Raw genomic sequence first — 14,353 nt, 5'->3', positions numbered from 1 at the left:
CTTTGATGACTGATGTGTAAAGAAATATGGTAAAATAAATTTCTGAATTTAGAGATGACACCCCAGTCACCGACAGACTTGGACGGTGCTAAGGATACTTGTCAACAAATGAAGGATACAAACGAAAATATGAATATGAAAGCTAATGCGTTCCCTTGAAGCGACGGGCAGGGTGTCGATCTCCATCCTGTGAAAAGTAAAACAAAGGTCAAAGCAAAGAAAACAAGGTTAGCAAACTTGAATGTTGCACTTAAATCTAAGACGAGAGAATTGGCATCCATATTGAACAAGAGAAAAGTTGATATAGCATGCATACAAGAGACGAAATGGAAAGGTCAGAAGACTCTAAAGATTGGAGATGGGTATAAATTGTACTATAATGGAAATGGAACGGTGTCGGCATCATCCTAAGTCAAGATCTAACTTCCTCAGTGATAAAAGTTAACAGGATCTCTGATAGATTAATCAAAATAAAACTCTGCATTGGTCAATCAATACTACACATTCTTTCAGTATCTGCTCCTAGAACGGGTTGTAAAGAATAAGAGAAAGATGACTTTAGAGCTATCCTTAATGAAGTTGTAATGGAAATCCCTAAGGGTGACCTAATCATAATAGATGGAGACTTAAATGCGCATATGGGAAAAGCAAGAGATAGCTATAAAAGGCATTATGGTGGTTTGGGATATGGAAAAAGAAATGATGATGGAGAGCATGTGTACTGAAATTTGAACAACCTTCCCTACCAACACCTACTATAAGAAAAAGGCAGTCATTTAATAACAAATGAAAGTGGTACATGGAAAACCCAGATAGATTACATGCTAATCTCCCACAGAAGATTAAAAGATGTGTAATAGACTGCAAAGTCATCCCAGGAGAAGATATTACCGGGCAACACAAGTTACTAGTCATGGATTTACACCTCACAAATAAATCCACTCAAAACAAGATAAAACTAGAAACATGCATCAAATGGGGTAGATTAAAATCAATGACAGATGTATTTGCAAATGCAAACATTCCTCACAAGTCAGTGAAAAAATGTGGATTCATCCAAAATAATAGACATAGCCAAATCTACACTAGGCTTGACAAGGGGAGGTAACAAATCATACAAAGAACTATGGTGGTGGAATGAAGAGAAACAAGCCAATATACAGTAGAAAAGAGTCATATACAAAATATGATACAAATCCAAAAACCCAGATGACAAGATAAAATAAAAAAATCCAAGAGAATAGCTACAAAGGCGGTGGTTAGGGCCAAAGCAATGGCATACGTACGAAGAACTTCATACTAAAGAAGGGTAAAATAAAATATACAGATTAGCCAAACAGCGAGAAAAGAATTCTAGGGATATAAACGGAGCTTCGAAAGTAATCAAAAATAAAGATGGGAAATTGAAAATAAAAGAAAAATAAATACTGAATAGATGGAAAGAATATTTTCAGGAGCTTCTCAACTTTAATCCCCACATACTACATCTAGATGAACACTCCCCATGTCAAAACCTCATCAACAAGAATCACATGCCTCAAGTATGAAGAACAACAAAGCTAGAGGTCCTGATGTTATTCCAATAGAAAGCCTTAAAGCACTAGATGATGGAATACATTTCCTCACAAATCTGTACAATAAAATACTGGGAAACGAAGAGATTCCTCAAAAATAGAGGCAGAGCTATCTAATTCCTATCTTCAAAAATAAGTGGATTTACACAATTGTCAAAATTACATGGACATAAAACTAATGTCACACTGTCTTAAACTCTACGAAAAAATGATAGAAAAAAAATTAAGAGACATAATCGAAATAGGAGGACTCAGTTTGGTTTTATATGCATGGAAGATGAACTAATTAGGCAAATGAGCGAAAAATACAGGGAAAAGAACAAAAGGCTACACCTGCTATTTCTCGATCTAGAAAAGGCCTTCGATAGAATTACAAGAAAACTTATCTGGTGGGTGCTAGGCCACAAAAAGGTTCCCGAAAAATATATAAGAATAATACAGGATATGTATATGGGCCATACAAAAATGGTCCGTATACAACTGGTACTTCAGTAGGCTTCACAATAGCCGATGGAGTTTATCAAGGGTCTGCTCTCAGCCCACTTATCTTCATAACAGTAATAGATGTATTAGCACAGTCTATACCACAAACAGTCCCGTGGAATATGATATTTGCAGATGATATTGTGATACTTGCCGAATCCAAGGATGAAATGAAAGAAAGATTAATGAGCTGGATAATTATCCTAGAAAAGCACGGACTAAAAGTAAATAGAGAAAAGATGGAATATATGGTGATAGGAGGAGATGAAACAGAGAGCATTGATATAAAATGGCAGATATCGGCAATTGAAAGCTGCAAATATTTGGACTCCGCTATACAAACAAACGGCCCAATAGAGAAAGAGCTAAAGAGTAAAATTAATCAAGGGTGGTTAAAGTGGAGATCTTTATCTGGAGTGCTTTTTGACAAAAGAATCCCACACAAATTGAAGGGGAAATTTTACAGTTCCTAGTACAACCAAATATTCTATATAGTTCGGATACATGGCCAACCAAAGAATCAGCCGATGGAAGTCTACAAACTATGGAGATGAGAATGCTGAGGATGATTGTTTGGGTAACAAGAAAGGATAAGGTGCGAAGTACAAGAATACTAGGAAGTTTAAGGTAGTGCCAATTAAGACTAAGATAATGGTTAACAAACTTAGGTTGCATGGGCACATAATGAGGCCTATGAACTATAAAGGAAATAAGGTTGAGAGTTTGGAAGTGATGGGCAACGTAAAAGAAGAAGGCCAAAACTTCAACGGGGCCATAAAATTAGAGCCAATATGAAGAAGTATAAATTAGATAAAAGAGATAGCATGAATAACATAAAGTGGAGAGAGATATTGAGGAGCTTACCACCAGAAAAGATGAATGCTAAAAAGGAAAAAAAAAATTTTTTAAAGTATGTAATGCTTTTCTTAGAAGATTATCTACAAAAATGAATATTTCACACTATTTAAATTCTGAAATTAATTGCCCTTTAGATACATTAATATCCTCTAAAATAACTCTTTTTTAAAAATTTAATTCTCTATATTTATTTTAAAAAACAACATGATATATAAATCATAAATCTATATATATTAAAATAACATTTTAAAAAATTAAAATGACAAAAAAAAGAAAAAATCAATTAAGTAAACAATTTTTAAAAAGACAAAAATAAGTTTTTAGAAAACACATGGGAGGGGGAGCAAAAAAAAGTATCTTATTGAGATCCAAGGAAACTAAGATAGTCGGCTCGAAATATAGCGATTTGAGTTGATTGTAACATTTTTAAAAAGAATCCATGATCACCATTAGTTTAAGAAATTTTTTACCTAAAATCTTCACAAAATGATAGCTTAGGGACTCATTGGTGCAATTAACTATTGGGATAAAGTGAAAATCAGAAAAGTCATGATACTTTCTAATTTTTAACCTTTCAGCTATAATAATCGGATAAATGTTTAGGTTAGAGGAAAATTGGGAAGACACAAGTTAAATCCCAAATAAAGTGTTTCCCTCTAAACCAAAGAATGTTTGTGAGCCCATCTGATCTTTTCCCATCAGACAGGGAAGTGAATGGGTTCCAGAGTTTAGTTGACCTACCCTAATTTACTAAATATTTAATTTTAAAATATCAAGATTTGATATACCCTCAGATCAGAGGGAGTTATGATATAGTATATATAAATTGGATAGACTCATTTGATAAATCACAATTGTTCATTGATTTGACTTAAAATTAAAAGTGGAATAAAAACGGTTATTTTATAATGATCCTCAATTGAGCCTACGTTAATATTGGAACGATTTGTTTGTCGGAGTCGACTTGTGAATCTCTTTCACCTTAACATTCATATAAATCTCGAGAAATTCCTGGTCGATATTAGCTCTTGGTCTTCTAAGTTGTAATAATAATATTTGTGGTTCTCATAACTTAAGTCAAATCCATTTATTTTTTTGAAAAAATTGCATAAAATTATTGTGTAATAAATAATTTATTATTATATCAATAAAAAAATAAATGACATTCTGTCTATTTGAAAATCTGAACATTTTATACACTCTTGAAATTTTCTAATCATAGTTATTAGTGGATAAATCAAATTGAATTTATTTTGGTTGATATAATTTTCTTATATCCATCAGTGTATAAGGTGTGAAAAATATAAACAAAATTTAAATTTTCGTGAGAATATACAAGAAATAAATATTTAAATTAATTTCAACTTACTAATATTTAGAATAGAATATAACCTATTTGAAATAGAATACTTTACAATGCATAATTCATGAAGCCTTTTTATATTTTCTCAAAAATTCTTGCTGGCGGGGGATATTTCTCCCACCCTCTCCCGCTGGCTACGCGCCTGTATATTTTCAACTTTTTAATTGATTGATATCATTTTGATCTAATTTTGGTATTCAAGATGAACCTTTTTAGATATATATCTTAAAATATGAGCCCAAAAAATAATGTAAGTTCGTTGTGAATAGCTTCTACTAAATCCATTTTAACAGTGTTTGTATTTTTTATTTAATCAAGTATATGCTGATTTTTTGGTTTTTCAGTCTTACCATTCCAAATTATTATAGTAATCATATCTTAACAATAGTCTTTCCTCAATTGGCTTTATCACAGTTGACCCTGAGTTACTCAAATCCATTTTTAAAGTTAGGGTTCGAAAAACTTTAATAAATTTTTACAATATGAATTTATTATATGGAGCTGTATAAAAAAAAATTTTTTTTGAACTAAAACAATTTATAGAAGAGCATAATTGGATTTCTAAAAAGGAACAATGTTCTATTTGAAAATGTTAAGGGGGCCCACTCAACCTCTTCCTATTCTGTTTTGATATCCAAGACTTTATGATCTTAAATCCAAATTGGAATTAGACATATGGTATCTTGATTATGAAACTATCTAGAATCCGTTTCAAAAATATTAGAAGTTTTAAATTTCCTCGAAACAAATTCCAAAAATATAGGACTCACTCTTAACAAACACAAAGCGGAAATCTATTTTCTTGATATTCCACAGAGTTACCGAACTATAAAATCGTAGACCTTAATAACCTTTCCCTTTTAGTATCATATCTATCATCCAAAAATTTTAACAATATTTTTAACAGAGAAAATTTTTAAATATACTCCCAGCTCACCACCAGAGCCTTTATATTATTCCCAAATGCCTATATATCCCAAAATTTCTACATTTATTCCGATTCTCTTTGTTTATTCTTTTGAAAATTTTCATAGAGATTTTGGAAAAACTTTTTAAATTTCCTGGAAAAAATTTTTAATCTAAATTTAACCATGTTCCTAATTACCTAGAAAATGGGAGGTATTGACTTAATATCCCTACATACCCTGTCTCTTTCCTGTTTTCTCATTTAACAAATAATTCACTAATATCTAGTTTCATATCTCCCAACGATAACTTACTTGATTAATCTTTCACAATGTGGCAAGACAGTGTATCTCTTAATAAACCTTTTCCTACAATAGTGACCCACAAAAATATTTTTTCACCATTAATAACAAAACCTTTAGACATTAATCTTTTTCTTTATCTCATTTTTTGACATTTAACTATTCCAAAATGAAGATATAATCGGAGGCCACAAATAGCTGGAAGTCTTGCCATGTAAAACCCGGAAGAATCTCTTAATCGACTTTATGATAAAGACTCGGATGCGACCTAGTTTAGCTTCAACATTGAATGGACTGCAACCTCCTGGTAAATGCCAAGGGGAGTCATGCGCACAATTTATCAAAAGTCTAGGTCAACGATACTCTTTAATATATAAATTATTATCCTCCTTTAAAAAAAGATAGCATACCTAATACTCTAAAACCCTTAAACCTCTCAACAAATGACGACCTCCTACAATCGAACGGCCTGACCATCCCATGGGCCAGGAACAAATCCCTCATTTGAGATTATACTTGTGCCTCATCCTTCCCCACCAATATAAATAGTAACCTGCATACTAATGGAGAGAATAAGAATATAAACAATACAAAATCCTCAGCAATTCTCGCCGATTGAAACTTCTAGCAACGGAATACTACTATAACTTTTAGATATTATAAAAATTTAACTCATAAAATTAAATTACAAATATTTAAACCTAAGGAATTTAAAATTAATTTAAAAAATCAGTTAATAAAATTATTAATTATTAACTGGCCAAAAATTTAAATCTCAGGACTCAAACTCAAAAAAAATTTTATTCTCAAGATTATCTTTTAGGTTTATAAAAAAAATTCAGGGGGACTCTTCAAATTTTTCAGGGGCTCGAGCTCGACGCTACTAGCCCTGTGCACCCTCCTCCCCAGTGACGCTACTGTTCAAATGATTTTTAAACTGTACATTTAATTTAATTAGTGTTCAAATCAATATAAAAAATCTGAAAATCAATTATTACCTGACCAAAAATTTAAAATACCTACCAAATGATTTTTCTATTGCCCATGTAATTTATCTCGTTAAAAAACTGATCTAATTATTTGTCGTCTTTTTTTTAAATATCTTCAGAAATTTATTAGGACTAGTAATTATAAAATATTGACAATTTTCCTAATAAAATATATATTAATCCAGGTTATAAAATAATAAATGCATATGACGAAAATATATATCACTATCCCTATAAAGAAAATGTTTGCTTTTATGATAATTTATTTTTTAATGGTTATCAAAGATTTCTCTAGCATCTTTATATCTGCTGAAGTCTAAACAAGACTATTGAGCTTAGCTAAATTTCTTAAAGAATATCTTGGGCCAAACAAAACACATAACTTGCAAGCTCATCATCTCGCATATAGTATGCTAGCCACAACCATTTTAAATTTCCTACCAGCCCAATTAGTTTGCTGATATTGATAATTGAGGGGGGAATATAAATCTACTATTATTAAATTGTAAAATACTTATCGTATATATTTTTAATTTATTTTTAAGAAGGATGTGCCTTTTTTCTAAACTAATATTATCTTTATCTGAAAAATTGGCTATATTATATTAATCATTGTGTTCTAGTTTTATATAAATTGTAAAAAAAATAGAATATAGTTACCATAGACCTGTCTAGGGTCTATGGGAATAAAAGAATGCACATAGTAGAATTTGAGAAGAAAATATATTTTATAATGGCAGATGCCTGTTTAAAATGGATAGATTATCAAGTGTTAGATTTATCAACGAAAGTAGCTTTAGACAAAATGAAAGATTTTTCCGGCAAAATATGGTTAATGAAAGCGATGGTATCAGGTGGAGGTCAAGCTTCTAAAAGAAATGAACTTCGTCAGTTTTATTGTAGATGGAATATTCAGCAGTTAATTTCTCCGTTGTATTACCCCAAGTCCAATGGTCAAGTAGAAAGAATTGTGGCCATAGTTAAGCTCTGGTTGAAAAGGAGGCTGTCAATTTTTTCATATAATAACGTTAAAACAACTAAGGGAAGATCACCAGCCGATGTTGGAATATATTAAGATCTTTTAAAAGAAAAGGTGATGCAAAAGCAAATATTTGGTGAAGATAGATATAATAGGAAAGTTAATATGGGTGCTGATGTTTAAAGTAGAGATCTGCAAAAGTAGGCCCGGCCTGTACCCGGCTCAAACCCGGCCCGTCTCGAAGCCCCTAATATTTTTTAAGAAAATTCGGGCCTGGTGGGTCGGGCCTTGGAAATTTTTTAAAATATATATAAATTTATCAATTTTATGTTGAATTTTTTATGTAAAATAAAAATATGTGATTTTATTTATAGAAAGTAGACGCCATATAACATATATCGTTTATTTTGAGTAATTATAAAAATTAATTTCTATATTTAAATAAATTCGGGCCGGCAAAATTTTTATAAAAAAAATTTCGGGTTCAGGCCTGGCCGAAAACTTTATAAAAAAAATTTCGGGCAGGCTTTAAAAATTAAACCCGATGCAGATCACTAGTTTAAAGGTCCCGTAAAATGGAGGAAGGGTATAGTGACAAAAAACATAGGAAAAAATAAATTAAGGCAGAAATAGAAGGTCAAGGAGAAAATTGGTAGAGGCTATGACACAGGAATGGAAATTATCAAGGTGAGTTAAAGAGGAATTATAATCAGTTGATTTTTTTGTAAAACTATGATATCTCAGGAAATAGGATTAAAATGTAAATTAATTTGGGTTTTTTATAAAACACTAGCTAATTCATTCAGAGGGAGAAGAGAAATAACGAAAAATAGAATATGTTAAAACGTGTATAATTTGAGAGAAAGAAAGCTGAATATTGGAAATGGATAGGGTAATATAAATGTTTATCTTAAATGTTATGACGGAACTTCTATTGTTAGTGGAAAAATATCAGGTTTACTATAAGCGTATTCAGGATTTTGCTAGGGGGGGGGGGCACTATTAGGTTAGGTGAATTTTTTCCCCATAAATTTTATTAGAGATTTTTAAGTCCACTTATTGTAGGCTCTTAGCTCTATTAGATTTTTATAAAAATAATTTTGGGTTTTACTTTTTTTATATTAAAATGCTTTTTTTTCTAAAAATTTTGTTATAGTAGTTATTTTTAAAAGTTATTAACTTTTACTAATTCTTTCTATAATGATATAAGGTATACATTTTTTGAAAGAGGTGGGGGGGGGGAGGTGTAGGGGAAAATTTTTTATTAGCTTAAGATGATGTTTAAGAGAACAGGCAAATTTGCGATGGGGGGATTTCCTCCCCCCATTGATTACGCGCCTGAGGTCTACAAACATCTCTTCGTAATGAAGAATCCAGAGCAATCAATGTATATTGTGCAGGTCAGACATTAAATCTTGTGGTACAAATTTCATTTAATATTATTACAAAAATTAGCTACTTTATAGTATATTAATGAAAGATTATCATCTTTGGTTTAAGATTCTCCTTAAACACATAAAGATATTTTGTTCCATCTAAAATAAAAAGGATAGTTCAAATGCGAATAATATTTCTAAAATTAATTTAAAGAATTAAAAAATAATCATAAAACATTTGTTAGAAATTATCAATACATTTCGCAGTGAGGTTACTACAAGAGCAAATAATTGTTACACCAAATAAAGCTTTTTGTAAACTTCTAGTTTCTTAAAATGATGATAACCATATTTGAGAGAGTAGAAGTTTTAAATGTTAAAATCCAAAATTCCTTATTACTTTTACAAAATGTTAAATATAAAATAGAGATACTGATCAAAATTCTAGATGCAATAAGACAAGACAGGCGCGTACGCAGCGGGGGGGGCAGGGGGACAAATCCCCCCCCCCCCCCAAAGCCAAAAAATGTAGATGCCGGATTATATTTTTCAAAAATATTATTGTTAATATTAATTTATATTTGTTAATATTTATTCTTAATATTATATATATTTAATTACATTTATTTATCACATTCATCTACTAAGTTATTTTATCAATCAATTTCGATTTCAAGTTTTCCTTGGCGTAATTTACCTATTATTTTCAAATTTTAGTGGCGTAATATTTATCTAAATTTCTAATAAAATAATAATTATCTCTGAAACTCCTTGTCCAACAGGGAGAAAAAAATTGCAAGCTTGTCCAACGAGATCGAGTCTCCGCCACAGTAACAGCTATTTTGGAGTTAGAAGAGCTGATTATTAATGCTATTACTGAAATACCACAATGGCTTGAAAGAAATATTTCCTCAGAAGCAAGAAAATTATTGGATTCAATACTTATTCCAAATTTTTTTTCTCATTAGAATGTATTATTTAATTATACAAATATTTTATGTAATACTTTTCAAAAACATAACATTGTTTATTAGAACTCAAGGAAATAGAGCTAGTGTTGTTGAAGAATTTCATATTTTATATGTTATTGTTGAGTCAAAAGCAGAGCTATACGTGTTAAATATTTGTCCCCCTCGACTTGCAGCAAGCAAGCTCATCATCAAAACATTAATATAGGATCAGTAGAAGAGTATTATAAAACAAATGTCCCCTCTCCCAACCTTTTTCATATGGTGATAGAAAAAAAATATAAATATTTGTTATATTTTTATCATGAAGATGTTAAAATATCTTATGATGCCTTATTAGCTGAATAACTATGATTAAAAGATTAACTATGGTTGATACAGTCCCAAAAAATGCTATACATGCATTTTATTTCAAACACATTTTAGATTATACTCCCAATTATTAAAATGGTTATATATATATTAGCAGCTCTTTAGTAAACTAATGAGAGAACATTCACTTTTTTAAGAAGAATAACAGAGCCTTGCAGAGGTACCATTTGCAGGACCAGGCCCAGATTTTTTTTAAAAATTTTTTCCGGCCCGGGTTTTTTTTAAAAAAATTTTCAGGCCCGGCCCGGCTAGCCCAGCCCGAATTTTTTAAAATAAATTATATTTATTTTTGATATTTATAGCTAATAATGGCGATTTCAAATATTTGGTTTTAAAATATACAACTCGGCTCGGATATTTTTTCTTAAAAAATTTTCAGGCCCAGCCCGGGTGTTTTTTTTAAAAAAAATTACGAGCCCGGCCCGGGTATATTTAAAAAAATTAAAATTCGGGGGCCGGGCCTGCAAGTCTGTGAAAAACATACCTATGAAATACAACATCTGAAAGTAGATTGAAGGATTTGGATCTTTTGAATATTCATAGACATTTAACGCCAAGCAAGGATTGATAATTGAAAAATTAGCTCAAAACATACAAAATACAATTATTCCTAAGAAACTTTTTGTGTATTAATTTATATTTACAACATTTAAATTTTTTATACTTTATATATTTTAAAAGCTCAAAAAATTCAAATTTCAATTTTGGGTCATTTAGGTGATTCATATCGTGGGTTATATTCACTTTATATTTTATGATTCACTTTTAAATGCCAGTTTATATATATAATTTTTTTAATTCACATTAGTTTAAAATTGTGTATTAGAAAAAGTTATTAATCCTAATAAATTTATGCTTAGTATTTTTAATTAAAAATATTATTTCTTAAAAAAATTTATTATTCCCCCCCCCCCCCAGACCAAATTCCTGCGTACGCGCCTGAGACAAGATGATAGTTTCGATAAATTTGAAAAGTTTATTTCAAAGGAATCAAGAGCCTGCTTTATTGCAAAACACCTTTAAGATTGTTCTAATTATCATACCATCATTTCGGAACAGTTATGGAATATTATAGACAAATTTATGAGAAATTTAGATCATAAAATTGCAAGAATAAAAAATCGTTTAAATAAACCAGTAAAGGATCATTTACTTAATATGGAGCAATTTGCGATTCAAAAATGGAATTCAGCGTTGTTTCTGTGGAATTGATTTAGAAATGGTGTTTTGAACTACTCAAAGTTTGGAAAATATACATTAAGCTCTTAAGAGGGCGTCATACCTATATTAAAAACAATAAAGTAAGAAAGAATTTATTTTTAATATTTTCAGAGTATGTAAAATTTATTAAAATCAATCCACATTATCTCGATCTATCCTATATTTACATTCATATTACCATATATTTAATTATAATCTTTAACTATGTACAATTGGAGATCTCAATTCGATATGTCAACACATCTCATTTGTTTCTTATATTAAATAACGTTGACATTATTTTATTTGGTAACACACATGTAAAAACAAGTCTTAATTTCCCAATTCCAATCTTTTACTCATAAAAATTCCCAAATTATAGACCAGTGTTTAGATTTCATATTTATCTTATATTTATAGATCATTGTTCGATATGTCGACACAACTCTAACATCCCTGCCATTAATATTCATTATGTAAGATAATTTATGGGTCAGTGATCTGATTATGTAAGATAAATTAATTTTAAAAAGTCTAGATATACAATTTTAATGTTGTCTAATATGGCACTTGGAGATCTTTGAGATACCCTTGAACACGTGCTATTTTAACATTTATTAATATAGATTTGATGACAAATTTATAAGTTATTATTATGTAATAATTGAATTTTTATAAATATGTGTCCGAAGAAGATGTCATATATCGTCCAAGTTTAATAATTTAATTGCCTCAGGGAATAATATTTTATATTATAAGATATTATTAAATAGTCAATTTACTTTAAGACGATTGATTTTAATAATATTAATTTACTTATTTTTATTTTACTTTGATTTTTCGTTAACGTTTCGATATCTGAATATTTTTTTAAAAATAATTTGCCAAATTTATTGCACCACACCGTAAAATTGATGCATGTTTAATCCCATCCCAAGCTACTGGAAGACCTGAAAACCAAGGTATAGGGCTGATACCATCGAATCTTCTGTTGCTTATGCAAAATGATTAGTCCCTAGAGTATTTGGGATGCTGACCCTTTTAAGTGCTTTTGAAATTAAATTATTTATGTTTGTATGCCGTGGGAAGCAGCCTTTGGAATATTTACAATCAGATGGTGTCCTTTGTATCATATGGTTAAGGCTAATCAAATTTTTATTTTAATTGTATAAAAATAGAAAATAAATGTTTGCAATTTGAATTTTATATAGAAAACCTCATTTTTTATTTCTCTTTAAGTTTATTATATTATAAAAACTAAATAATATTTAATATATTTTGATTTTGTGAATGATATAATATAATAAATGATAATAATATTTATGGTAAAATATGTTTCTTCCTATTTCATTTTTATTTATAAAAATATTCATTATCTTAAATTAAATTCGTTTGCTTATTCTTTATTAACATTTTAGTCGTTGCTATTTCATCGTAGAATTATATACGATTTAGGACGTGTTAGTCCTAAAATCGATCGTTCTGCAGAAGAAGCAATTACAGGAATTGTTAATAGCATTATAATAAATTTTATATACTCAAGCAATCGAAATAATTTCTTTCTTATCATGTTCTAATATGGTTATGACGTCCTCTAGTTTAAAGTATATTTTTCCAACTTTGAGTAGTAAAAACACATCTCTTTTAAGAATTAAAGGAACCATTTCAAAATCATATCTATACTGAAACATGATTCCCTACAAGTTTTAAATCCCAACTGCATATTGATTAAATGATCCATAAAACGATTTTTCATTCTTGCGATTGTATCATCTACATTTCATAATAAATTAGTTTATAATATTCATTAACTGACATGAAATGATGGTATGATACATTCATGCATTTTTCGAATCTTGAAGGCGTTTTTTATTCTGTCGTTTATAAACTTTTGTCTTTAACTTCTCTTCAAAGCTTAAAATGCATTTTGAGTTACTAATAAAAGTTGCATGATTATATCATAATTAGTTTCTATCTATTTTAGCAATATTACTCGCATTGGTCTTAAAGAAGTTTAACTATCATTTCATTTAAAAGATAGTGTTTTTTGTCCTTTTTTTCCTTAAGATTTTTCCTTTAGGTTTTTACCGGCAGTTTTTTCGGTCGAGTTTTTTTTTCCCAACAAGCTTTTTTCCCGGAATTCATACAAAATGCCTATTATAAAATGCTCAAAAATGAATACTGATATTTTAAATAATTATCATAGGCAAATAAATTTGATAATTTAAATGTAATTGAGTTCTTTTCCATCGTTTTTTACAATTAAAAATAACTTGCAAATGAAAAAACATTCATTAAAGCGCGATTATTAACTAATAATGGGTATTTACTTCACGTTACACCAGCCATGGCTAAGCAAATATAAAAACAATTAAATATATTAGACATTCGATTTCTTTTAGAGGTTTTACAAAATATAAAAATTGAGCAAAAATATAGACGCTTGGAAATATTTTTTTAAAAATAAATTTTTAATTAAAATTTTACATCTCGATGTCATCTTCTCGCTCCCTTTTAGGAGTTACGCGTAAAGCCCCTACTTTTATGTCATGAGCTCTGTATTCAACTCTCCATGGATCTATATAAAAATATCCGTTGTTTGGAACGTCGTGAGCTATGGGGTAAAATTTTGGAACGAATTTGCCCTTTTCTTCTCTGAAATTCATATTTATTCGTAATTTTAATTATGTTTATCGTATTTTCTCTACGTCACTTAAAAAAATCTTATATATCGTTAGCCCTCCTATTTATATATAATATAAATATTTATTTACTTATAACCCATCAAATCAATGTCGACATTTTCAACATCAGGAAGACTTAATGGTTCCCATTGCATTATGTAAGGACCTTCCGGTGTATGAGTCCAGTTTAGCATGTTTCGCCTATTTATGGCTGGTTTGATATTTTCAGGGCTGACTTAAATGTAATTTATATTTATTATACAAAAGTAAGATTTTATAGATCTGATTTGACTTAGATT

At 29.6% G+C, this 14,353-nt stretch overlaps 1 protein-coding gene across 1 annotated transcript in view; it reads right to left on the bottom strand.

The window, feature by feature from the left end:
- The window catches only part of LOC135927915 (uncharacterized protein K03H1.5-like), an 89,414-nt gene that overhangs the window by 36,526 nt on the left and 38,535 nt on the right, over nt 1–14,353 (bottom strand). The window contains exons 6-7 of the mRNA XM_065464182.1: nt 14,145–14,289; nt 13,858–14,025 (exon numbers count right to left, since the gene is read on the bottom strand). Of these exons, the coding sequence (XP_065320254.1) occupies nt 13,858–14,025; nt 14,145–14,289 (313 nt within the window). The remainder of the gene's footprint in view (nt 1–13,857; nt 14,026–14,144; nt 14,290–14,353) is intronic.

This window comes from Gordionus sp. m RMFG-2023, chromosome 1 (assembly GCF_954871325.1).
Source record: "Gordionus sp. m RMFG-2023 chromosome 1, tfGorSpeb1-WG-v2, whole genome shotgun sequence".
Lineage (NCBI taxonomy): Eukaryota > Metazoa > Nematomorpha > Gordioida > Chordodea > Parachordodidae > Gordionus > Gordionus sp. m RMFG-2023.
This window is presented reverse-complemented; position numbering and strand designations above follow the sequence as displayed.